The sequence below is a fragment of the Podarcis muralis genome, chromosome 10, assembly GCF_964188315.1.
Source record: "Podarcis muralis chromosome 10, rPodMur119.hap1.1, whole genome shotgun sequence".
Lineage (NCBI taxonomy): Eukaryota > Metazoa > Chordata > Lepidosauria > Squamata > Lacertidae > Podarcis > Podarcis muralis.
The window spans coordinates 47,581,621-47,607,065 of NC_135664.1; the positions used below are offsets into that span (position 1 = coordinate 47,581,621).

At 41.3% G+C, this 25,445-nt stretch overlaps 1 protein-coding gene across 1 annotated transcript; it reads left to right on the top strand.

Moving 5' to 3' along the window:
- The first annotated feature begins 717 nt into the window (after window positions 1-717).
- FAM227A (family with sequence similarity 227 member A) lies at window positions 718-25,337 on the top strand. Its single transcript, XM_028746167.2, has 15 exons — window positions 718-2,079; window positions 4,121-4,206; window positions 4,744-4,813; window positions 6,145-6,209; window positions 6,978-7,124; window positions 9,161-9,262; window positions 10,507-10,611; window positions 11,170-11,293; window positions 12,228-12,335; window positions 14,027-14,097; window positions 15,092-15,164; window positions 16,145-16,263; window positions 18,788-18,945; window positions 21,281-21,430; window positions 22,320-25,337. The coding sequence occupies exons 1-15, from the start codon at window positions 1,959-1,961 to the stop codon at window positions 22,441-22,443; spliced, it is 1,623 nt and encodes a 540-aa protein (XP_028602000.2). The 5' UTR covers window positions 718-1,958; the 3' UTR covers window positions 22,444-25,337.
- Window positions 25,338-25,445: the final 108 nt, after the last annotated feature.

A 25,445-nucleotide genomic window follows, 5' to 3' on the forward strand; every position in this document is an offset into this window, starting at 1 on the left:
AGAGCCGCTTCTGGTATCGGTCTTGTTAGGGTCCAGAAGAAACAAACAGGGTCCCACAGCTGTGTGGGCAAGGAGGTGCCTCTTCCCGCCCTTTCACTCCGGTGCGTATGGGCGCCCCTGTGTTACTGCGATGCTATGTAACACCCGAATAAGTTGGGAACGTCGTTTTTTCACGCCGACCATCAACGTCTTTTGATGAGCCTCTATAAGCTTCCCAAAGGAAAGGCGGGGGAGATCATAATACACGGACTATTATTGTTCATTTTGTTGCTCTCGTTTTGCTGGCATTTTCTTCACAGTCTTAATCTGGCGACCAGTCTGGGAGATCTGCATCAGTAACGCTCTGCATGCCTGGTGGACAGTTCTCTTAATTCAGCCTAGGCCATATCAACACCCATGACTGTTAAAAGTGGTATTGTGCTTTAAATGCCTGGTGCAGATGTGGTGTAAACTGGTAGTTTTCTTATCGACAGTTTTCTGTTGCTACTGATTAATTTTGAAATAGTCGTGCATTTCCTTGTAGGAAAGGTTCTCCCAAGCCCTTGTTTATTTTGTCTGCCCTTTTCCCAGTTCTACAGTGTTCTTTTTGAGATGGGGCAATCAGAATTTTATACCATGCATAGCTGAAGCATTGGCATATTTAGAAGGTCATTAAGGTATTTCAGTTTCATGTTTTAATTTCCTGGTGATCACTAGCATGTAATTTAAGGTAAAGGTAAAGGTACCCCTGCCCGTACGGGCCAGTCTTGCCAGACTCTAGGGTTGTGCGCCCATCTCACTCAAGAGGCCGGGGGCCAGCGCTGTCCGCAGACACTTCCGGGTCACGTGGCCAGCGTTACATCGCTGCTCTGGCGAGCCAGAGCCGCACACGGAAACGCCGTTTACCTTCCTGCTAGTAAGCAGTCCCTATTTATCTACTTGCACCCGGGAGTGCTTTCGAACTGCTAGGTTGGCAGGCGCTGGGACTGAACAACGGGAGCGCACCCCGCCGCGGGGATTCGAACCGCCGACCTTTCGATCAGCAAGCCCTAGGCGCTGAGGCTTTTGCCCACAGCGCCACCCGCGTCCAGCATGTAATTTACCGTTATGTTTTTAAGCACCTCTGCACACGCTTAAAAAACAAACAAACCTCTTCCTCCCACCCTATCCTGACCCATTTCACCTCTGGATAAACATGCGCAGGATCGGGCTGCACATTGATATGCAAAGCACTCCAGCATTGGACACGTTTTCTTGGAAATTAAGTTGACAAATTGTGTAGAGAATACACCAGTGTAATGATACTTTTAGGCTGATTAGAAGTTGCACATTTTTACTCGGAAGGAAGTGTATATAATGCAGCCTCAGAATGCTAAAATACACATTTTTTTATACTTGAAAAAATTATAATCAAAGGCAATACAATTTTATGTGTCTCTTCACAGTTTGAATGAAAAAGTAACACTAGCAAGAAAACTAATGTGTGTGACAGAACAAGAAACAAAATTCTGGTAGCTTCATAAAATCCTGATACTTTGCTATCCCTCCGTACAGTGGAGAACAATGCAGTTAATAGTTGTGATTTTCAGGCTTGAAATTTCTTCTGGGAATACCTAACTACAGCTAGAATTCCAAATTGCTGCCTCTGAGTTGGCAGCTGTAATTACTACAAATTAAGTAAAACAGATTAGGATAATTTTCCCCATGGGACCCTTTCTTCCTCTTACTAAGCTATATTTGGTGGAGGAGAGTGGGGCAGAAGTGTTACGGTATATTTATAAAGTAACCCTTTTGGTTTCCACATGAGGAATCCTAAAATAGCACTCAAGATTAAATCAGCTCAAGCCAATTGGAAAAGTTAATTTAAGTGTGATCATGCTTTGGGAACAAAATAGTAAGCAAGTTTGTGGGGAAATGTGTTTTTAATATACGGTAAATGTGTTGTCTCCACTTTATTTTTTAGGGTTTGTAATTTCAAGATGCAATTTGTAACTATTAAATCATTTGTAAGCCCTTTAAAGGGATTCTTGATATTGCCATCAGCAACCCAAGAAAAGAAAAGAGACACCGTCAGTTGCACATTAGATGACAAACCACGATGTATCCTTTGTTCCTATAATTAACAATGTATGTGTAAATAAATATATAGCTTGTATCATATATAACTGTTTTACTTTTGCTTTAATTTAAATTGTTTGGGTAATACTTATTCGGTACCTGAACCTCATTTTTTTGAGGTTTGGAGAAATCTTGAGTCATCATTGGGGTTGCCATATTTCAAAGAGTAAAATTCCTGACACCCACAAAATTGTGGAACTTTTTTGGAGAACAAACCCACATTGTTGAGCTTTTTTTGGGGGGGGGGAATCATGTTGCCATACATCCGGGTTTTCCCTGACATTCAACAAAATTCACCCCCTGACGCCATTTTTACACCCTAAAAACCAGGACATGTCAGGAATTTTCCTGATGTATGACAAACCTGGTCATCATCCCCAAACTTAGATACTTTGTCATGAAAAAAAGAAATATAATTGCAATCAGTCTTACATGATAATTGTGTGAGTTGAAATAAGGAAAAACTATTATTTGTCTTGCATCTAGTGGGGCAGCAAGCAGCATGTGGTCAAAATCAGGCAGTCAGTTGAACACTTGTTGACTCAACATACACATAACATATTGAAATTAAAAGACGCCTGCTTCTTGGGAGAAAAGCAATGACAAACCTAGACAGCATCTTAAAAAGTAGAGACATCACCTTGCCAACAAAGGTCCGTATAGTAAAAGCTATGGTTTTCCCAGTAGTGATGTATGGAAGTGAGAGCTGGACCATAAAGAAGGCTGATCGCCGAAGAATTGACGCTTTTGAATTATGGTGCTGGAGGAGACTCTTGAGAGTCCCATGGACTGCAAGAAGATCAAACCTCTCCATTCTGAAGGAAATCAGCCCTGAGTGCTCACTGGAAGGACAGATCGTGAAGCTGAGGCTCCAATACTTTGGCCACCTCATGAGAAGAGAAGACTCCCTGGAAAAGACCCTGATTCTGGGAAAGATGGAGGGTACAAGGAGGACGACAGAGGACAAGATGGTTGGATAGTGTTCTCGAAGCTACCAGCATAAGTTTGTCCAAACTGCGGGAGGCAGTGGAAGACAGAAGTGCCTGGCGTGCTCTGGTCCATGGGGTCACGAAGAGTCGGACATGACTAAACGACTAAACAACAACAACAAAGTTGTGCTCCACCTTCACGCTCTGCCCGAGCAGTAGCAACATTCCTTTAGAAGACATCTGAAGGTACCCCTGTATAGGGAAGTTCATTAATGTTTAATGTTTTGTTATGCTTTTATATATGTTGGAAGCTCCCAGAGTTGCTGGTTTGTGGAGGGCCAGATTCCCCTAAATTCCGGTGTGCCAGATCCTCCCAATAATTCATGGATGTAGTAAAAGTTAGAATTAATCAAGATTTGATTACATTTTGGCAAACATGGAAATCTCCTAGATTTAGCTATGCTAAGGAGCTAAGCCAGCTTTGCAGAGCTAGCTAGATGGGCCATTAGCAGAGGACACAGGCCAGTCATGGACCATCAAAGAAACCATCAGAGGTCAAGACTGCCAGGCAAGCAGGAGTGGGGCTTCTTTGTTGAGTGCTAGTGGGCCAGAATTAGGGTTTCAACTTTGAATGATGTAGACTGTGGGGAGTCCTTTGAGTCAATTAGCAGCAAGAAGGAGGAGGGGCAGGACTCCATGTGAGTTGGGGATAACAAGCTGGAATTAAGAATCACAGAAGGTGGCTGTCCTTTGAAACCAATGCTGCACTTAAAGGGGAAGTTAGACCCTCATAGGATGTGAATGCCCTTCAGTCGCTCCATCTAGGTCCAGGTTGTATATGTGTAATAAAACCATATATCATAAAGACACCACAGTCTCTCTTGTGCCTCAAAAGGTAATACAGACCCTAAGTAAGCATGTCTGCAACCCCTGGAACTTCACACCACTCAGGGAGTTCGGGGTGGTGTGTAACAGTTTATAAAGGAAATACAGCATTTAAGTGATGGTAATAGGAGGTTTAACAAAAAGGAGGATGAAGAATTTTGCATATGCTTTGAAGGTTTTCAAAATATTCCTTAACAAATATCTGTTAGTGTACGTCATTGGCAGCATAGGACAAGTGAACCAGAAAATTTCTCACTTAGAACTGGGTCTGAAAAGATATGACAGTAGTGAAGGAGTGAGTAAAGAAATCTTATCAGCACTTTATACAAGGAATCCCACTGTGTTTTTCTGCTGCTGCTTCTAAATAATAGATGCTTGGTCAAAGTATATTTCTTAGCCTTTTCGATGACAAACTGAAAATCAGTTGCTGCTGTTGTTTTTTAAAACAGGTGAAGTCCTAGATCAACACTAATATAACTGTGTTGAACCCTAGAATAGGATACACCAGGTGCAATGAAACTATCGCACCAGCTAGGCCTAAATATTGCAAGTTTTTGAATCCCTGTATTTTTCATGCACATATATTTATTGACAAGATCTTCTAGTTGTCAAATATATTTTATTTTACTCACATTTCTAATCCTAATTTCAAATACATTTCTTAGGTTCCTGAAGAATGTTCTGGTTTTAACTGAAACTCAGAGTTAAAAGAACTACAAGATAGTGAGGGACTTAATAATGCCTCTCTTATTTAATACAAAGAAGGTAAATTCCAGGACCTTGTAGGAAGTTAGTGCCTAACCACCCTTTTCCATTATTTTTCTCATTGAAGGTGATTGGGGAAATGGGGCTCAAGAGACGCAAGACATCCAGAAAAGTATCGAGACCATTTAGGGCGAAAGGTATGCATTAATACTACCAAATATGAAATGGAGGCTCTAACCCCTTAAAAATGATGTTCTTGTTAGAACATATTTATTCGAGTAAATTTGTATTTTGTCCTGTAGTTCAGATATGCCAAACCATGATTTGTGCTAACAGCGGTTAAGAACTCTTGGCAATAAATCACAGACGGCCAAGTTGTTGCGTGGTTAAATAGGGACCTCCCATAATCTCTGCCCTAAGGAAGGATTAGAGAGGGAGATAAATATTACTGTTTTGTCTTACTCTTTCTCCAAGGCACTGAGCTTGGAATACATGGCTATTCGGCTCCACACTGCCATCACCATTTTATTCTCTTTTTGTGTCCCAAAATACTGAACAACTTGAGTGTGTGAGAAGAGTCTGGTTATAGAGGGGGAAATTATCAGTGAGCGTTAGCCTGAATTTGTAAAGGGTTTTTTCCCCTGATGTCCAGGGACAGACATGGATAAGATTTAGTAATAACAAAAACAGGTCATGAGTCGCAACAATTAGGTTTCCCAAGGGCATAGTTGCAGTAGAATCAGTTGAGCATCTTAGCCAGTCAAAGTACATTTAAGAAAGTGTTCCTGGTATGGACTGAGCTTAGATATATTGGAAAATACAAAAGAAGGTGCTGAATTTAATTAGGGAAGAGGATGCTTACTGGAGGGAAGCTATTACTTGCAGAGGATATTTTATGGTCAAATCAGGGCTTTGAACTAGGCACTGGGGAGTTCATTAAGCAAATACAAGCATAATACTGGTCACTGCAGGGAAATTACCCTTTATGGTAGGCCACTTGGGGAACTTTGGTGGGAAACTTTGGGAACCCCCCTCAATAAATGATTAATTCAATTTGAGTTTTTTCTGATTACTTATGTTAGTGTTATGCTCTTTGCTCAGAGCAAAACCCTAGTGAATATACTTAGTCTTAAGGCCTGTTTAGAGTTCCAATTTAACCAAGTTTCTCAGTAACAAGCATTGGTTCAGCATGCTGTCCACTATACCACTCTGGCTCCTGGTCATCTGTATGGGCTCACTTCATTCTGGGTACCCATGCAAACCACTGACAAATAACAAACCTTCCTTTGCTTGGAATCCATTTGCTACCTACTATAAGACCATTAAAAACTGGCACAGGCATGTGGTGGAGTGCAGTGGAAAGGGGAAAATATGCTACTTCATTTTTCTGGTGGAGCAAAAATATCTGCAAACCACAACCCCAAATCCAGTGCTTTTACTTAACTAATTCCCACGAAAAAATTGTCCATTTCATCCTAAGATGCTCTTCAGATGCTAAGGGTGGCCATTTTTTTCTCTTATGCTGTAGAGAGAGACCAGAAGGTGATGCAGAGGTCTGGAAAGCATGCTACAGAGAAAATAGCTCAGAAAAAGGTATGATGGCATGTGAGGGATCAGGAGTCATTGATTCCTGTGCATATTAGAAAGATGCAGAATCCTAAATGCTCAGGAAGTATGAGATGTGTTATGTACTGAAGTTCTCACCCTGGGCCAGCAGGGGGATACTGTAGATAGTTATGCAAATAAGGGATCGAAAGTGACATTCAGTGATTGGATAGTTTTAGGAAATTGTTACAGTTACATTGTACTGGAGCTCTATATAAGCAGGCTGACTGAACCCTTCAGTTCAGTTCTGTCCTGGCTTGTGAATAAACAAGAGCTGTTGGAAGAACCGCTGTGTCGTCTGATACGTTCACCCACAACTTAACAAGATGCATTGTGACAAAAGTGCCTAGGAAGGTCTCATGATGAATCAGATAGTTGGTCTTTTTAATCCATTATACACTCCTATAATAATTGTTTCATTTATATAACACTAGTCATTAGCATTTGTACAGTACAGTGCTTTTGAATGTTCAAAGGTTTTTTCACATCCTTTAACTCGCCACAGCCCTGGAAACAAACTAAGATATTATTAGTACCTTATTCTAGATGGGGAGGAGGAGCTAAGGCTGAATATGGCACTAGATTTGTTAATAGTTAACCATTGCTGTGTGTGAAGGTGATTTTTGTCAGGACTCTGGTGAGTCCCAGAAACTTTGGAATGTCAACAGGCTGTCATTAGGGTGCTCACTGGGTTGAATTGTGAGCGGAGTGTCTTCTTGATTTCTCACATATTAATTGTTTTTTTTTAACCCCTAGATGGTAACAGAAAAGGATAAACTTGTGGAATTATATCAATACCCAGGATACTGTAAGGAGAAACCTACACCATTGCCAAATGGAATAGAGCTGAGTGAAATTTTGGAGAAGGTGATTCGCGCCCAGGGTAAAACACCAGTTGGTAAGGTACGCTGCGTATCTCAAACATTCAGAAGTTGATAGCAGGCTGGACGAAGGAGGTAAAAGGTAAAGGTAAAGGTACCCCTGCCCGTACGGGCCAGTCTTGACAGACTCTAGGGTTGTGTGCCCATCTCACTCAAGAGGCCGGGGGCCAGCGCTGTCCGGAGACACTTCCGGGTCACGTGGCCAGCGTGACATTGCTGCTCTGGCAAGCCAGAGCCGCACACGGAAACGCCGTTTACCTTCCCGCTAGTAAGCGGTCCCTATTTATCTACTTGCACCCGGGGTGCTTTCGAACTGCTAGGTTGGCAGGCGCTGGGACCGAACAACGGGAGCGCACCCCGCCGCGGGGATTCGAAAGGAGGTAGTAGGGGTGAATTGATAATGTAGGGCCGTACATGCTTTTTTGACGTGCATTTACCTGGCGCAAGATAGTATAGCTGGGGCAGTGTCAGCACCAGGCATCTTCAGGCAGTTGCTAGGGCCACAGCATCCTGGCAGGGGTCACATCTGATGACTTCCCTCGCCCTCCCCTTTGTTGGTCTTCCTGGTCTATCACTCTGAACAGCCCCAGGTGGCTCAACCTAGCATCACCCTTGCGGCATTGTAGGCAGTTAAAATGGTGGTTAGACCCAGTTGCTTATCACCGCTTGGAATACTGCGACTGCGGCTTGGTAAGTTAGGGCCCAATGACAGAGGTCAGAGCTCACTAAAGGACACGTTTAACTAGGGCTCCCTTAAACCTGGAGTTGACCCAAGTGTATAATCTGGTACAGGAGTTATGATCTTGCTATAATAGCCATGGTTAATTGGTCGGAGAATGAGCATTGTGCCTGCCTGCTTCCTACCTTCCTTCCATTCTTCATTCTCTCTCAAGGCGCAGTTGAAACATCCAGTGTTTCTTATATCACATTTCCCCATTATATCTCAACTGGAAAACTCTGGTTAATCTTGGACAACAAACCAGGATGTGAAATCAAGGTCTGAAACTTCTAGACCAGAGCTTTCCAAACTGTGAGTCGCGACACATTTGTGTGTCGACTGCAGTGTGTTGGTGTGTCACGCGAACAGTCCCCGCGCCCCTCCCAGGTCTGGAAAGGGGTTAGTTTAACCTCTGGTTTGCTAGTAAAACTGAATGACTGTGTCATGAAATGATGCATGTCCCAAAAGTGTGTCACCAACATGAAATGTTTGGAAAGCTCTGTTCTAGACCACCAAGAGCATTTCTAGGCCTTTGAAAGACCTGGGGCACAGTCAATCACACATATTTGCATAAAATTTGCATGTACTGATACTCGTTATGGATTCATATTTGAGCTGACCTTCAGCGGGAAAGCCACCCTGTAAGCAAAGTAACAATTTAAAAAAGGGGGGTGGGGAGAAGATACAGGAGAGCCATAATCCAGTACAAAAAATCAAAGGTTCAGGCCAGCCCCTTACAATGCTCCTTAGACCATAAAGAGCCTTTTGGCACCTTAAAAATTAACAGATTTATTATGGCATAAGCTTTCATGGACTGGAATTCAGTTCATCAGATGCATGAAATTTAATCCTAAATTGACAGGCATACACACACACCATGTAGGTTTTCCAGACAGGAGTTAAATAATGTAAATGTGTCATTGAGATGTTGCAAACAGATTGTTGGCAACAGCTTTTTTAAAAAAAAAAAACTTACTGGATTTTCTATAGAAAGTGTAAATTTGGATTAAATTGGGAACAGGGGTAGACTTGCCTTTTGATGACTATGACATTATGTGGGCATTACAAAAAAAAAAGCTTGCAAGATGAGGAGCACTCATCCCATAATAAACACTAGTCTGGATGTACCAATAGTATGGAGCCAGGACTGAAGAGGAGTGAGGTCAGAGGAAATGAAAATGTAAAAGTAAGCAACAGTAATAATTACACAAAAGCAAGAGAGTTACAATTAACAAGGCCATGGTGATACATTTATTGTTCAGCCAATTAACACATGCGGTATGATCAAAATCCATAATCTTGATTTAAGACCATTATATTCCTGTTTAATTTCTTTCAAGACACGCTGGGCTTCAAAGATGCTGCAAAAGTTTCTCGATGCGCCATGTATCCAAGCTATTTTGCTGGACAGTTTCTGGTGGCAGTTTCTGCACTTGTATCATGTAAGCATAAGGGCTGAATATTGGGGGCTTGGAAGATAGTTTTCCTCCTGATTTTTCGTTTCTGATTTGCAGCTGCTCAGTTTCTTCAGTGACAGTGCATTCCTCTTCTAATGCTAGTCCCAATGCCAGCCCAGCAATTGCAAATGAACATTCCAGATTTTTTTTATTGCATTGCAGAGGCACAAAAAACCTGTAACTTCTGCTTTGGACGTGCTTGCTAGCCTCACTTTCCGTGCCACACAGGGATGGCCTGCCCGTTAAGTCATTAAATAAGCACTGACTGTCTTGCATCATCTTTCAGGGATGCTTTAGACATCCTCTTTATTGTGCATTCCTGATTTTTTGTGTCGGGACACTTATACACAGTCATGATTTCAATGCAGTTTGTGCCTGGTTAAGTTTCAGGATAGACATACTGTTTCCAGTCAGTGCATGTCTCATAATTTCCTACTGAAATCCTGTAACTTTTCTAGTCTGTCTGGTGGTTTTTTTGGGTTTTTTTTGTCCTTCTTTTGTTGCACTGCAGTGCAAGAACACCCTTCAAGATGGCCATCACGCAATAACATTGGAGATGCATTGGCAAACAGCTAATAAAGCAGACTGGTGTGTAGTTGATCCAGTATAAATCCATCACTAATGCACAAATGCATTAAATCAATGGCATTTTGCAGAATACACCCGCCTACCCACCCACACAAACCAGTCTGGAGGGGCCCTTATATTTAGACAACTGCCACATAGCATCCTTCAATCCAACGCCTGTCCTGCTTTTCTTCATTGTGTAGCCATTTCTTTCTTCTAAGTTATTTATCATTTTTTATAATAGTATTATTTATAATCACAGGAATTCACAAAGCAGCCAACAAATAAAAATAAAAAAATCACAATGAAACCTTTAAAACATTAGCAAAGGAAACAGTTTAACACAGAAACCAGTATAATAGCATTATCAAATCGTGATAAAAGCTAATGCTTTTAGAGTTGATGTTTCGCTTATTATCAGAGATACCTGGGTCTCAGACAAGTTAACACTATATGTCTGCAGTAGCCCTTAGTATTGTGCCCAATATCAAATCAGAAGCCTACTGTTGAAGCCTATTTTGAACCAGGTGAAGTTTCTGTATGCTTTTCAAAGGCAGTCTCATGTATAAGTAGCTTTCATTTCACTATGTGTAGGTTTGTAGTTTATCCTACCTTTCTGAAGCCTCATTGCAAACGCCTCACATTTATTTCTCTCCCAATAGCCGAATCAAGAGATTCAGGGGCGTTTGTTTGAACGCATTTCAGAAAATTATTCTCGCGTTCTGTTGGGCTGTCACAAGGTTGCCAGTCAGGAACTCATACTTACAGTAAGTATAAAAAAAATCCATAAAGAGATATCAAGTTTCAAGCAGGGAAACTCCCATTTGTGCCAATGAGAGATATTTTCTGAATACTAATTTTCACCCTGATATTGCTTACTGTTATTGCGCTGGGAAGGCTTAACCTTCCCCTATCCTTGTACAGTGGTACCTCGGGTTACAAACACCTCAGGTTACAAACACTTCAGGTTACAAATTCCGCTAACCTGGAAGTAGTACCTCAGGTTAAGAACCTTGCCCCAGGATGAGAACAGAAGTTGTGCGCCTGCGGCGTGGTGGCAACAGGAGGCCCCATTAGCTTAAGTGGTACCTTAACTCAAGTTAAGAACGGTTTCAGGTTAAGAACGGACCTCCAGAACGAATTAAGTTCATAACCAGAGGACCACTGTACTGTGGTGACAGTGACAATCACTCACCTGACCTGGTATTTAGTATTTCAAAACCCACAGCATGACTGTGGACCACATCATTAACTTAACATGTTAACAGTTAACAGTTGCAGTTAACCAATTTATTTGAGCTCTGATTTCCCCTGCCTTGATTTAGCTTTTCCCTTCACTGCTGAGCCAAGCTGTGTACACCTGCTTCTGCTACTGTTTCTCAAGGTCCTGGTTCAATACACATGAATTCAAGGCTGGGCTCTGCGATATATTCTCTGAGTGGCTGCGAGGTGAGATAGCCTGTTCTCCTTGCTTATGAAGGGAGCTGGACAGACTTTGCTTGGAGATCCATGTTTCACACAATGCAGTAATGTTTATGGCAGTGCTTTTTTCTGGGGGGACACAGGGGTACGCATACCCCTAAACATTTTGTAAATCTTTGTACTTTTGTCCATTTACTGTATTTATTTATCCCCGATTTGAACTATAAAATGGTGATTTTCTTGAGTCAAAATGAGAGTACCCCTAAACATTTTTTTAAAGAAAAAAGTACTGTTTTTAGCAATCCTTCAACATAACATAACCAGTTAGCTGCCACCCCCTTCCCCTCTTTGAGTCACATTCAGTCAAGAAATGTGTCTCATCTTGACATTTTTGAGCTGTCCTTAGGCTTCCTTCTCTTACCCTACAGTCGAATCCAAAGAATCACTTGACTAGTTATAAGTTCCAGAGAAGAGCCATGTTAGTTTGCTGTAACAAAAGCACCTAGCAGTCCTGTGGTACCTTAAAAGAACTTGCACATTTATTAAGAGGAATATGTTTTTGTGGATTAGGTTTCAGTTCATCAGATGATCAAAGTTTATGCCATAATAAACCAGTTAGTCTTTAAGGTGCTATAAAACTCTGTTGTTTAAGCTACTTATATGTGCCCAAGGGGGAATTTGCAATTGTATTTTCTAAACAGCCGTTCTCCGTGTTACTTTGGAAATGGTTTTGGAAAGTGAGGCATCTTTCAGAAGCAGTTTGCAATATGGCATGAAGGCATAAAAAAGTCAAGAACCCATTGGGCATGCCTCAGTTCTTGGGTGGAGGCTGTCTTTTTCCAACACAAAAAATAATCATACATAACACTGTCCAATAAGTTATGATTTACTGTGTATAGATGATAATAACGAGTGCATTCTTTTGCTTCTCACTATCTGTCCTCCCTCTCGCCCCATATAGGTAGCTTGAATGCACCAGGGAGTTATACTAAATGGGATTATTCCCAGCTGGAGCCAGAGCGATCCAGAAGAGAAGATTTGCTGTCCGGAAAAGGAAAATTAGGGACTGGTAAGTCGAGATGAGCAAATCTTTCAATTTCAGTTTCTCATTTTTCAGATATTAAGTTCAGTTCTCTGCAATTCCACATCAGTTTGCAATTTTTTTAAAAAATCACATGAAAATTCATCAGAATGTGTGTCACTTTCTCCTAATATTTACATTTTTGTATGCAATTTTATTTATTTAGTTTCAACTTTCTGTTTAAGGATGCTTTAAAAAGGGCATTTTGGGTGTGGGGGGGAAGGGTGCCTTTTGGTTGCTTTTTTTTTAATAATGTATTGACAACTGGGAGAAATTGATAAGTCATATAGAATAACTGGAAGCTGTAAGAAAGACATGTAACAATGCTCAGTGTGGGAGTGCCTCTTAATCTTTGGCGTCTTTTACAGATGCTGCCAGTATGTGTTTCATTGTTGTTGTTGTTGTTGATGATGATGATGATATCCTGCTATTTCTCCAAGGAATTCAAGGCAGCACACAGGGTTTTTGTGCTCCCTCTTATTTTCTCATATCAATCCTGTGAACTAGGTTCGGCAGAGAAGCCGTCATTGGTTCAAGGTTTTTCTTATGCCTGAGTGAAGATTTGAGTCTGGATCATCCTAGTCCAGCACACTAAGCCAGTGGTGGGGAATGTCTGGCCTGTGGTCCTAATTAGGAAGTGCCTGCCAATTTGGGAACTTCCTACTCTAGTTGGGGAAAACGGGTTGGATTCAAAATGGAGCATTTGCAAGGGATAAAATTCTGCAGTTTCATACTTGGAGAAGGCAGTTTGAATGCATATATTTGCACATGTATGTGATCCTATTGTGCATTTCCAATCTCTTAACCATTTCTGCACCAGCACAGATTGTGGTGCCATGGAGTCACTATAGTGGGTAAGCGTAGTTTTGTAAAGAGCCTTTCTTGGGTTTTTTCTGTTGGAGGCAGTATTTGCAAATGGCTTTTAAGAGGGTTTTCCTCTCCTTAGGTTCATTATTGTGGGATGTATTCCATTGCTGGGCAAGCAGAATACCGCTTGCACAGTGGGAATTTCGTTTCACCTGTGCACTCTGCAGATCTGCTTTGGAGGGTCTCACAATGTTCGGGAGCTGATTTTGAGCAGGGCTGGCTGGAGGGCATAGGAGAAAAAGTTCCATTGTGTTCATGTAACTCTGCTACTTGCGTAGGGCTGTAGTATTGGATACAGCCCTTTGTAATCAACATGTCAGGAGGTCTGATATAGTATATTTGTGGTGTAGGAGGAGATTCAGTTCCAGGTACAATAGATCAGAGGACTGTCTTTCGTAGGAGCTGACATCCAGCTGTGAAGGGAGCACTGCCTTTATCCACTTCCCTATTTTGATGGGATTTACCCCCTTTGATCAGCAAAATATTCAAGTGTTCATGATTGTTCAGCTCGTACCTGGCTGGTTTAGAACCATTTGGGGTCAGCTTCCATATGAGCCTCATAAGTGATGTTGTAGGAAGGAAGGTGGCTGTGTACTGGCTGGGGTAGAGCATAGCCTTCCATAAGAAGAATCCTCATCATTTCAATAGGATTCTGAGAAATCCCCCAAAGAATCAAACTGCATATGCAAGAAGTATAAAGTGTGCATTGAGGACAGTGTGTTCTGTGTCCCAGGCAGAGAGAGAAATTCCCTATTCACCTAATCATAGGTAATAAGGAAATAATTTATAATAAGCAACTTTGATTTCCACAGGCTGTGATATTTCCTTTAGCAACTATACGTTACCTGGTACTACACGGAAGCACCCATTGACACTCCGAAAGGTAATAGGTTATTTCATTTGCAAGCATCAGTATAGGGGCTGTTAATACGGGCAAAGTGTTCTAAAGATAGATGAAAGATTATACCAGAGCAGGTGGAGGATCAACTCATAGAATCATAGAATTGTACAGCTGGAAGTGACTACAAGGATCATCTAGTCCAGGGGTCGGCAACCCGTGGCTCCGGAGCCGCATGTGGCTCTTTTACACCTTTGCCGCAGCTCCGGGGCGGATACTAGCGAGGGGAGGAGGCGCATTGTGCGCCCCGACACTCCCCACTGTGGCGGGCGCTGTACTGGCTGTGACGTCGCATGGGGGCGGTGCGTGCATTAGTCACGCACCGTCCCGACGTCACCTTCCCCTCCCACCCGCTACATTGTAAGGGGCATGTACGCTGGTCACTGAATTGAAAGGGGGCATGTACGCTGGTCACTGTTTTGAAGGGGAGTGAAGAACACACACACACAAAAAGGTAACTTGTTAATTTAACGTTTATTTCTATGAGGAGGAGTAATTCTGAGGGGTCAAACAAAGAAATAATTAAAAAGTGACAAAAAAGTTGTTTTTATAATGACGAGTTTTGCGGCTCCCAGTTTTTTTTCCTTCGGAAACGGGTCCAAGTGGCTCTTTTTGTCTTAAAGGTTGCAGACCCCTGATCTAGTCCAACAGGAATCTTGCCCTACTTGGGCTTGAACCCACAACCTTGATATTAAGAGTCTGGTGTTCCTATCGATCGAGGCATTTGCTCATATGACTTAAGGTCTATAAGCCCCATGGTACAATGATTTTAAGAAAATAGTACCAGTAACTCTTCCCAATGCTGTGTTGCATTTGGTAAATAAGAGTGAGCACTGATCTATTAAAAAGAAATGAAAAATGCTACCTGAATAATGTCCTTTCCTCCTTTTTAAAATCTCCAAACTTACTCCTCCCCACCCAAATTTAATATGTAAAAACATAAATGTGGTATGAATTTTTTCTTCCCCTCGTGATCTAGAAGCATACAGCCATTAAAAAAGTCAAGAAGTCTGTCTCCAGGAAAAAAATTCAAAAGCAGTTTCCTTTGGAAGGTAATACCGTGAAAAATTTGATAAATGTATGCAAGATCTGTTGTAAACATTAGAGTCCTCCATTACGCTAACAGCATGGATGTGGCATGCTTTTTCCAAGTGAGTGTATGGAAGCGTGTGTTGTCATGACTCATAAGTAAGAGATGTAGATGAATTACAGTGGTACCTCAGGTTACATATGCTTCAGGTTACAGACTCGGCGAGAAGCCAAGTTACAGAGAACCAGGCAGGGGGCCTTCTCGGTAGTGGCACCCGCCCTGTGGAACGCCCTCCCACCAGATGTCAAAGAGAAAAACAACTACAGTAGTACCTTGGGTTAAGAACTTAATTCGTTCTGGAGGTCCATTCTCAACCTGAAACTGTTCTTAACCTGAGGTACCACTTTAGCTGATGGGGCCTCCCACTGCTACTGCACCGCCGCTGCGCAATTTCTGTTCTCATCCGGAAGCAAAGTTCTTAACCCGAGGTACTATTTCTGGGTTAGCGGAGTCTGTAACCTGAAGTGTCTGTAACCCAAGGTACCACTGTACCAGACTTTTAGAAGACATCTGAAGGCAGCCCTGTTAAGGGAAGTTTTTAATGTTTAATAGGTTATTGTATTTTAATATTCTGTTGGAAGCTGCCCAGAGTGGCTGGGGAAACCCAGCCAGATGGGCGGGGTATAAATTATTATTATTATTATTATTATTATTATTATTATTATTATTATTATTAATCTCTCCTTTGGGTAAAGCATGGAGTGTTCTCTCATTTCTACATATATTAAGTGTATGGGCTCCCAGTAAAATGAGGCTGCATTTTAAGCTGTATTTTAATCAACTGGTTTTTTAAAAATGTTTTTATTGTATTTTATATTTAGTGTTAGCCGGGGAGGGCGGGGGTATAAATAAAAAGTTGTTGTTGTTGTTAGTCATTCTTTTTAAATTAAGAGACAGCTTACATAACAACTGAGAAGATTTTCTCCCTCCCCCAACCCCTAGAAAAAATGAGTCTATATTTTCACTCTTTGAGGACTACAGAGGATGATGAGCAGCATTCATCACAGAAGCATCAACGTTCATCAAAAAGGAAACTGAAGATTGCTTTGCTTCCTCGAGAGGTAATGTAATTCATGTAGAGGGGACATTTTAAAATAGCACAATTACTTGAGGATAAGATAGTAACATAGGGGATGCGGGTGGCGCTGTGGGTAAAAGCCTCAGTGCCTAGGACTTGCCGATCGAAAGGTCGGCGGTTCGAATCCCCGCGGCGGGGTGCGCTCCTGTCGTTTGGTCCCAGCGCCTGCCAACCTAGCAGTTCGAAAGCACCCCCGGGTGCAAGTAGATAAATAGGGACCGCTTACTGGCGGGAAGGTAAACGGCGTTTCCGTGTGCTGCACTGGCTCGCCAGATGCAGCTTGTCACGCTGGCCACGTGACCCGGAAGTGTCTCCGGACAGCGCTGGCCCCCGGCCTCTTAAGTGAGATGGGCGCACAACCCTAGAGTCTGTCAAGACTGGCCCGTACGGGCAGGGGTACCTTTACCTTTACCTTTTAAGATAGTAACATATCCCTACTGCTTATACAGATGTCCTTTGAATTCAATACAGAAAAGAAAGTTTATTCAGCCAGGATAATAATAATAATAATTTTATTTATACCCCGCCCTCCCCGGTCAGGACCTGGCTCAGGGCGGCTAACATCAGAATATATAATACGTTAAAAACATAGAATCAAACAATCAATTAAAATACAACTTAGAATCAAGCTAAGGTAAGAATAAAATCAGATGGCAACCCACGAATTATAACTATAAGGGTTGGGAACATTAAGTGCTTGCTAGGCCCAACTATTTGTGCTGGCCTTACTGGGACATTGGGAAGAGTTTTGGAGACCACTTACATGCAGGGTCTTATAAAAGGATCTTATAGAAGGAGGGGGGGTCAGACTGGGCCCTGACCAAAGGCATGGCGGAATAGCTCCATCTTACAAGCCCTGCAGAAAGATGTCAGATCCTGCAGGGCCCTGGTCTCTTGTGACAGAGCATTCCACCAGGCTGGGGCCAGTGCCGAAAAGGCCGTGGCTCTGGTCGAAGGCAGTCTAACCTCCTTGAGGCCTGGGACCTCCAAGGTATTATTATTTACATAAGGTCCTCCGCGGGGCATACTAGGAGAGGCGGTCCCGTAAGTACGAGGGTCCTAGGCCGTATAGACTTTTGAAGGTTAAAACCAGCACCTTAAAGGATACAAGCTTAATGAGGATGATTATTTTGAGAGACACAAAAATCAGGAGTGAAACAGAAAAGAAGCATCTTGAATGAGCAGTTATGTCAATCAGAGAGCAATCCCAGATTATCTGTGAGCTGATTCACACTTGAAAACTACCCACATGGAAGTATAAGGGGCCACAGCCAGGCTGACCACAAGGCATCACCCATGCAGAAAGACTGTATAACCTCCAGAAGGGCGAGTTTAAAAATTGCTAATGGAACCACAGAAAACATGAATCCATGCACATACATGCCATTCATGCAAAAAGCATCAGTGAGCCCTGCTCAGCTATGAGACGACCCTTCCCGTTATTGAGGGGCTCACATTAGGATATTAAATATAGCAAACTGTAAAGGTGAGGTTGCTACATTATTGTGCCAATGAACAATCTGTAGGAAATCAAAGATCAGGGATACAATAATGTATCTTCTAGATCTAGAAGAATGATGTATATTTGTAAAACAATTGACATTCAAAATATATTTTAAATCTTTCCCTTTGGTTTTTATTGTGAAAATTGGATGCAACAATTCAAGGTTTCTGACCTGAAATGCAACATAAACGTGAAATTTTACTGCTTTTGATTTGTTACGTCCCCTGATAGGTTAAAGAAACAAATGCATCTACATAAAGTATACTGAATTCTGTTGCATGTAAAGTGAAATAGAATGAATAGCTGCCAGCTGTTACCAAATGTTGAATAAAGGTAAAGGTACCCCTGCCCGTACGGGCCAGTCTTGACAGACTCTAGGGTTGTGCGCCCATCTCACTCAAGAGGCCGGGGGCCAGTGCTGTCCGGAGACACTTCCGGGTCACGTGGCCAGCGTGACATCGCTACTCTGGCGAGCCAGAGCCGCACACGGAAACGCCGTTTACCTTCCCGCTAGTAAGCGGTCCCTATTTATCTACTTGCACCCGGGGGTGCTTTCGAACTGCTAGGTTGGCAGGCACTGGGACCGAACAACGGGAGTACACCCCGCCGCGGGGATTCGAACCGCTGACCTTTCGATCGGCAAGCCCTAGGCGCTGAGGCTTTTACCCACAGCGCCACCCGCGTCCCCATGTTGAATACTACATGCCTTTTGCCATCAAATGTTAAACAGCTGCTGCAAAATTATTGGATGTCAAATTATTGGATTCAAAATGATTGAATATCAAATGGTAGCTGGGGAATGTTTGGAGAATGTTCTTTGAAGAAGAAGACTTTGAGAAGCTATTAACAAGGTGTTAGCAGTGGTTGTTGTGGACAGTTTGAATGTATTATCAAAGTTCTGTGATCATTCACTCTGGATGGAAACAATTACAGTTGTAAGATGCTACTACATCCACAAATCTGAGTGTGATAGAAGTAACCACTGTCCTCATTTATCTTCTAGTCACACCCAGCCAGTTCTGGTCCTGAGTACACCTGGCACCACCTGAATATTCATGGTCACTGCCCACTAATTCAGCACTTTCTTCAGAAGCGGAATGCTGTATCAAAGGCAGGATGTGACATATTTTTAAGCAGGAGGGCAATCTGCAAGCCAATACCATATCCTTATGAACTGTTCAAGGGAAAGGAGGATGGGAAATTCTTGTATATAGCTACGTTTTTGTTCATGATTCACCAGTTCAGAATTACTTATGTACAGTGCATTATGCAGTAAGTTGATCAGTTCATAGCTTATATTTAGGACATTAGACCATTAGGGTTGTTGTTTTAAAAAATGGCCACACTTAACAGTTCAAACTAAGCCACATCAAAGAGTCCCGGGTATCAAGGGGTGTAAATATACAAAGTAATTTTTGACTATGTTCTGGGAATCATGCAGTTCCTCTGAACCTCTGTCAGGAATTCTTGAGTGAGATGATCATGAAGGAAGACAAACTTGAATAACAGTTTGCGCATTGTTCCTGATCTTTCTGTGAAATAATGCAGAACAGTAGCGAAGTACTGGATGTGCTCTCAGTATCTGATGGGTTAGGCCAGATAAGCCTGGCCAAAACCGTGTGCCCTAAATCAATTCTTAGATGCAGGGAAGGATCTGTCAATTTTGGTTCTTTCAGTTTCTCATTTTTCCAACCTTAAATTCAGTTCCCAGCATTTCTGCAGGGATTTGTGATTTTTAAAAAAATCCTTATGAGAATTATTTGGCAATTTATTGTGAATTTGTCCTAATAAATACCTTTTCCATGTAATTTTGACTATTGTGCACATTTTTGCAAACAATTTCTCCCAAAGCATTTTTGTGTTATTTTCACTAATATGTTCATTTTAATGCACATTTTGACGTAATATATGCATTTTCGTAAACAGGTGACTTGGTTGGAGAACTGCATTGTAAAATTGGATAAGTGCTAATTCTGAAATATGGCTGTGTTCTTGTCTCATAGTGTTTCAACAAGCGCAAATTTGATAAGAGTCACCTTTAAATGCAAGCCTGAATCACATTTCTCTCCCATTCCCCCTTGGGAGACAATTCAATGTAGAAAGGGTTCCCTGAAAGTAGGATGTTTAAAAAACACGTTGTTGTTGTTGTTAGTGGTAGTAGTAGTAGTAGTTTTTCCCAGTCTGGGAAAAAGTCCCCACTCAAGGGGACTTACACAGATAAAATAGAACAAATTAAAAATATAGGAAAGTCAACCATTAAAATGTAATTAAAGCAGACGTAAAATAGTTCTGCTTCTTAAAGGACAGCAATTTTGTCAGCAGAGACAGAAAAAGCACAGCTAGAGAATGATTTAGGAGCTGATTTTAATACGTTATAGTTGAAGATACAACAACTCTGTCTGCAAACTAGTTCCCTATATGGAAGACATGTTCACACTCCCAATATTTTTTTTGTCTTTTATGATTAAGTAACCAACCTGTGCTGCAGAAGCATCAAACTTAAGTTTTAAATTCTGAATTATAAAGCAGTTTAGCATTTACTAGGACTGGGGACTTCTGGATTATAAAGAGCACAAAAGGAACACATGTGTATACCTTTTAGTTTAGGAGTTTCACTGGGTTGCAGCCATTGACTTTCATTGGCCATTTCATGGTCCACTCAAGCCAAATTGCATTCCCAGAAACACACATGGGGCTGTTTCTACCACTGTAATGCAGAAGGTAGGAGGGCATGCAGTTCTTGACTCGGTATTAGTGGTCTTGGGCTCTTATAAAATCCTACTCTGAACCTTCAGTCTACTTTAGACCCATATTTAAAGATAATGGCCCCTATCCAGCGCAGTTATGCATGCTTAAGCCCATTTATTTCAATATATTTACATCTGTGTAGTTGAAATATTTATACCCTGCCTACTAACCAAAGTCCTTGGGAGAGTGTACAATATTGTTAAATGCTGTACAAAACCAATTTGGATATTAGAGTCCCACTCATGGGGCAAGGCTTCCTAACCCTGGCTGATTTTGATATCTACGGTACTTAGTTCCTTGGCTCCTGGTGGTGGATGCAAGAATTACAGGTGAGGCAAAGGCCTCCCTCACCTTCCAGTCTTTGGATGCCCCAAACTTTGTTCTGCGCATGAATTTCTGCGTCGCACAACAGGTCTTGGAGGAAATAACCCTGGCCTGGAAATGGCTGCTTAAGTAGCCAGATGTTAAGGGTCCTTTGCAGATTGGTGCTTCCTCCCCCAAGCTGCTACTGATGTCCATCTCAAGTGGTGGCTGATGTAGTAGTACAGTATATATATAACAGATTTCTGAAAAATAGTTTTGCATTATCCATAGAGTTGCCATTGACTGAGTTTTATTCCCAGATCATTACAGAATATGCTTCCCCTCACCCCGCCCCACCCCGCCCCCCAAAAGCTCAGTACATGTTCTCTTTGGTATGCTTGAGGTAAGCAATTGGATTAAAATTTTCCTTTACTTCTGAAATCACGGATTCTGCCCAGACATATGCAGAAGTGATCAAGCAAAGTTTTCAGAGCCTCCGCCAGAGGCACAAAGATTTCATGAAGACTTATCGGAGACACCGGAGAGAAATGAGGAAATTTGATCAACTGAGCAAGTATAACCTGTTGGTTTTCAGGTATTTAAAGAGCTTGTTAAGTACAGCTTTATACATTACAATCTCAACATGAAGGAGGCTGGACTGTCTAAGGGCCTTTCCACGATCAGCTGTATGCATAGCCAATGCATGGTTGCTGTTTGCTAACACTAAGAATTGTAGCATTGGAAGGGACCCGAAGGGTCATCTAGTCCAACTCCCTGCAATGCAGAAATCTCAGCTAAATTATCCATGATAGATGGCCATTAAACCTCTGCTTAAAAACCAGTTAAGGATAGTCCACGGCTTCCCGAGGGAGATCATTCCAATGTTGAACAGCTCTTATTGTCAGAAAGTTCTTCCTGCTGTTTAATCAGAAACTCCTTTCTTGTTTTAGACATCCTTGTATTTTTGCTATGTTGCCTTATACTGTAGTGTACAGTTAAACTTGTGCATTTATTGTACCAGTCCGCATACTGCCTCTCAGTTTTGTACTTCTATTGCATGGACTTGCCGTTTTCCCAGCATTTAAAATTAAATGTTTTACTTGTGATAATCCCTTGTGAGCAGAACAACTCTCCCTGCACATTGTCTGCACAATTGCATTAACTTTTTTTAAAAATTGAAGTCGTGTGCTTTCCCTGTTTATGATGGAGGGCTCATTTAGGCATATTTAAGGATAAACTTCAGCATGACTATGTCCATCTCAGCGTGGTTGTCTGTCCTTGTGTTTTATTCATGATGTGCAGATGCCTTATAAAAAATGAGTAATCAGAGTGTGGCTATTTCACAGTAAATGACCATTGTGAAAGTAGCCCTAATTTTCTGCAATGTATTGCAAGGTTTCTCTTCACCTTCCTTAAATTTAATGGCTTTTTCTTTAAATTAATTTCAAGCATAATTAATTACACTTTTCCCCTTGTCACCATAGGCAAGAGATGCTGGAAGAGATGAAAAAGCAGGCCCAAAAGCAGAAAGAGCTGTTTTCTTGCCCAGAGGGACTGAGTTCTTCAGACAAGTTTATATGCCGCACCCCAAAAGTCACGTTCAACTAACTGACTTGTTAACTTACACGTGGCCCTAGCAATAAATTTAGTTTTCTCTTTTTGAAATGAATGAGACTTAAGTTCAAATTGAATCTATTTGGGAGAAGCTCTTCTATAAACATTGTTACTATCTGCTTTATAAAAAGAATGTTTAAAGGAAATTAACCTACATTTGCTGCAAAGAGATGTACAAAAGCATTTCTGATTAGAAGCAATTGTGTATTACTGCATTACAGGAGTATGGTGAGCACTGGTTGAGAGGGAGTTTCCTTCCATTAATTCAGGCATGTCATTTATGTTGAAATCTTTTAAGAGGGGGGTTCTCATTTTTATACCACTGTTTGGCCGTGTCCATTTCAATAATATATTGACTATGAATGGGACTTAAAAACAAGGCTCAGATATATCCTAGGCTAGACAGACTAAGTATAAAGCAGGGGTGTGGATTTTGGGACTCTCCATATGTTGCTAGATTACACCTGTCATCATCTCTGATCATTAGCCACACCAGCTGGGGTTTATGGAAACTGGAATCCAGCAACCTCAGAAGAATCACAGGTTACCCATGCCTGGTTTAGAGGCACCTGGAAGCTGTCTTTAGAAATTTTATTTTTGCTGCCTAGATCTCTATTCATCTTCTAGATCTTAGCATACCTTACTTGGAAAGCTATATTTAAGCATATGTGTTTTCTCTTCACCTTATTTTCTGTTTTCATGAAAATCAAATTGTAATATTTACCTTTAAGGGGCAGCATTTAGAGATGTTACAAATCCAAACCTACAGTCCATTGCTTTTGAAAATCTACCATTATGCACTGAAATAATGGCTTTTTGCAATATCCATATATTTAATACAACTCAGTCATTTACATTATTTCAACAGTGCATTACAACTGTCAGTACATATTTCATGCAGTTATTTTGAACACAATGCAGAGAAACACTAATTTAGTACACTTCAAAGGTCTGAACTTGTGTTTGACAATATTTGATTAAAATCAGAATTGACTACCTTTTTCAATGATTTCAAAGGCTCCTTAATCAATGCTGTGACACAAGGCAGTATGATCTTTCTCTACTTCACATGTTACCCTGCAGCCCAGTGAACTGAATGTGCTGGTCTTCAGTGTTGGTGGTCTCAGGGATGCAGCATTTAGTATTTTATGCCCATAAAAGTACTGTGATAAATCTATGGAGTACCTGTGTTTCATTATTACAAATCTATGAAGAATATATCAAATTTAGTTTCCCTGAGACATAGTGATCTGGGGAAACAATTGTAACAGGACATCAGTTCTATCTAGCCCAAGTTTACCTTTTCACATTTTATAATCCCAGCAATAAAAGGAGGAGTTAGAGGATTACATGAGCAATCCTACTGAAATTCTTTTTTCTTTCTTTTTTTTACTATTAGTTTGCAAAAAACATGCCCAAGTTAACATTTTCTGTCCTTGGAAGAAGAAATCTTTTGGTGTAGTGGTCTTATATAAAATACCCAGACATGTAGCAATGTCCATAAAAACATCACTTGCCAACTTCTTAACTCTGAACCAAAAAAGGCAATTGTGGTCAAGCTGAGAAATCCTGGCAATTAGCCATTTCTTACAGACATTCTGACACAATTTCTTTTAGTTCTGTACCAGGGAAGTACATACTGGTCTGATCCAGTTTGCCAGATTTCGTGCTGTTTTGCATGGACTGAGAAGAAGGTGCCCATCTCCAAATATTTGAAGTTACAACTGCCAATCCTCTTGCAATAGCCACGTTCAACAGTGCGAACTGGAGAGTAAGGCTATGTTTGTACTCCTGCATTTCTGAACCATAGATTTAAGTACTGGGATATAGTCAAGGTGCATATGAAATAGTTTTAAAATTGTGTCTCTAAGCATGTACAGAATACCTTTCCCTCATCACTGAAAAGAATCACATCCCATCAATCCCAATGAATTTGAGCAAAGAGCTGGCCCCTCTATTTTTAGTAAATAAGTACTGTTCTGTCCCATAATAAAGTTTCCATTGGGAGTGTGAATGGTGACAGTGGCCATATATGGCTCCCATATGTGAGCAAACATGTTAAACGTCTTGTACATGTCCCATAAGAAGTACTATGAATCTGTTTGTCCTTTAACATCACCTATGAAGCTGCTGCTCCATATCCCCTTGCAGTCTGATGTGTGACAGAAGGATACAGTGAATGGGCCCTTTTCTGTAGTGGTGTCTAGTAGACAACATTTCTCAACCAGTTAGCCTGGCCCAATTACTGCTCATTTTCTGGCTACTGGCCAACACTCTCGGTTGGCAGGCTTTTAAAAGTATGATTTTTATTAACATGATGCTGAAGTTGTTTGCGCTGATGGTGTATTTTACTGGTAGTTTTGATGTGTGCTTTGTTTTGATCGTATTTTAGTTACTGTTTTAACTTATCGTTTGCTGCCCTATTCCCAAAAGGTAGCATATAAATGTTGAAAGTAAATAAAATGCTTTCAGATTCTGTGTTTATATGATTCTAAGCGGCCTAATCCTTTCTGTGCTGCCTTTTCCCTTTCTAAGAATTTTAAGAATTTTAAAGGATATGTAGCAGAATCTCTCTCTCTCTCCAGACTTGCCATGTACCAAATTCATACCAAATTCAAAATGTAAGATAAGAATTCATGGGCCTGATCCTCTTTGCAGATGGTAGAGGCCAAATTCTTATTACTCTGGTATAGCCAGACAGAAGCCTGCAAGTGTGAACATGTTCCCAAAGCATGGCCCAATAGCACAACCAACTGGTGCATTCATACATTTGTCTCTTTGATACGTTCTTACATAGGTTTGCTTTGTTTCCTGAGAATGTGTTTGATTTGTTTGCTTCTCCTAATCCATGTACAGTTAAAGATTGCAATAAAAAAAACCCCTGCTAATCTTTGTTGGCTTTCCTCATTGCTCTCTCCTCCATCCAGCTCCCTCACTCTTCAATGTCCCTACTCATTGCTGGGCTGTGAACCAGTCAGGATCTCAACATTACAGGC

Excerpts from the sequence above, each read along its gene's own strand:
- FAM227A (XM_028746167.2), top strand. The coding sequence starts at position 1,959 with ATGCAATTTGTAACTATTAAATCATTTGTAAGCCCTTTAAAGGGATTC. Across the intron at positions 2,080-4,120 it reads ATTAGATGACAAACCACGAT|TGTACGTCATTGGCAGCATA; the intron begins GTATCCTTTGTT and ends AATATCTGTTAG. Across the intron at positions 14,098-15,091 it reads ACCCATTGACACTCCGAAAG|AAGCATACAGCCATTAAAAA; the intron begins GTAATAGGTTAT and ends CTCGTGATCTAG.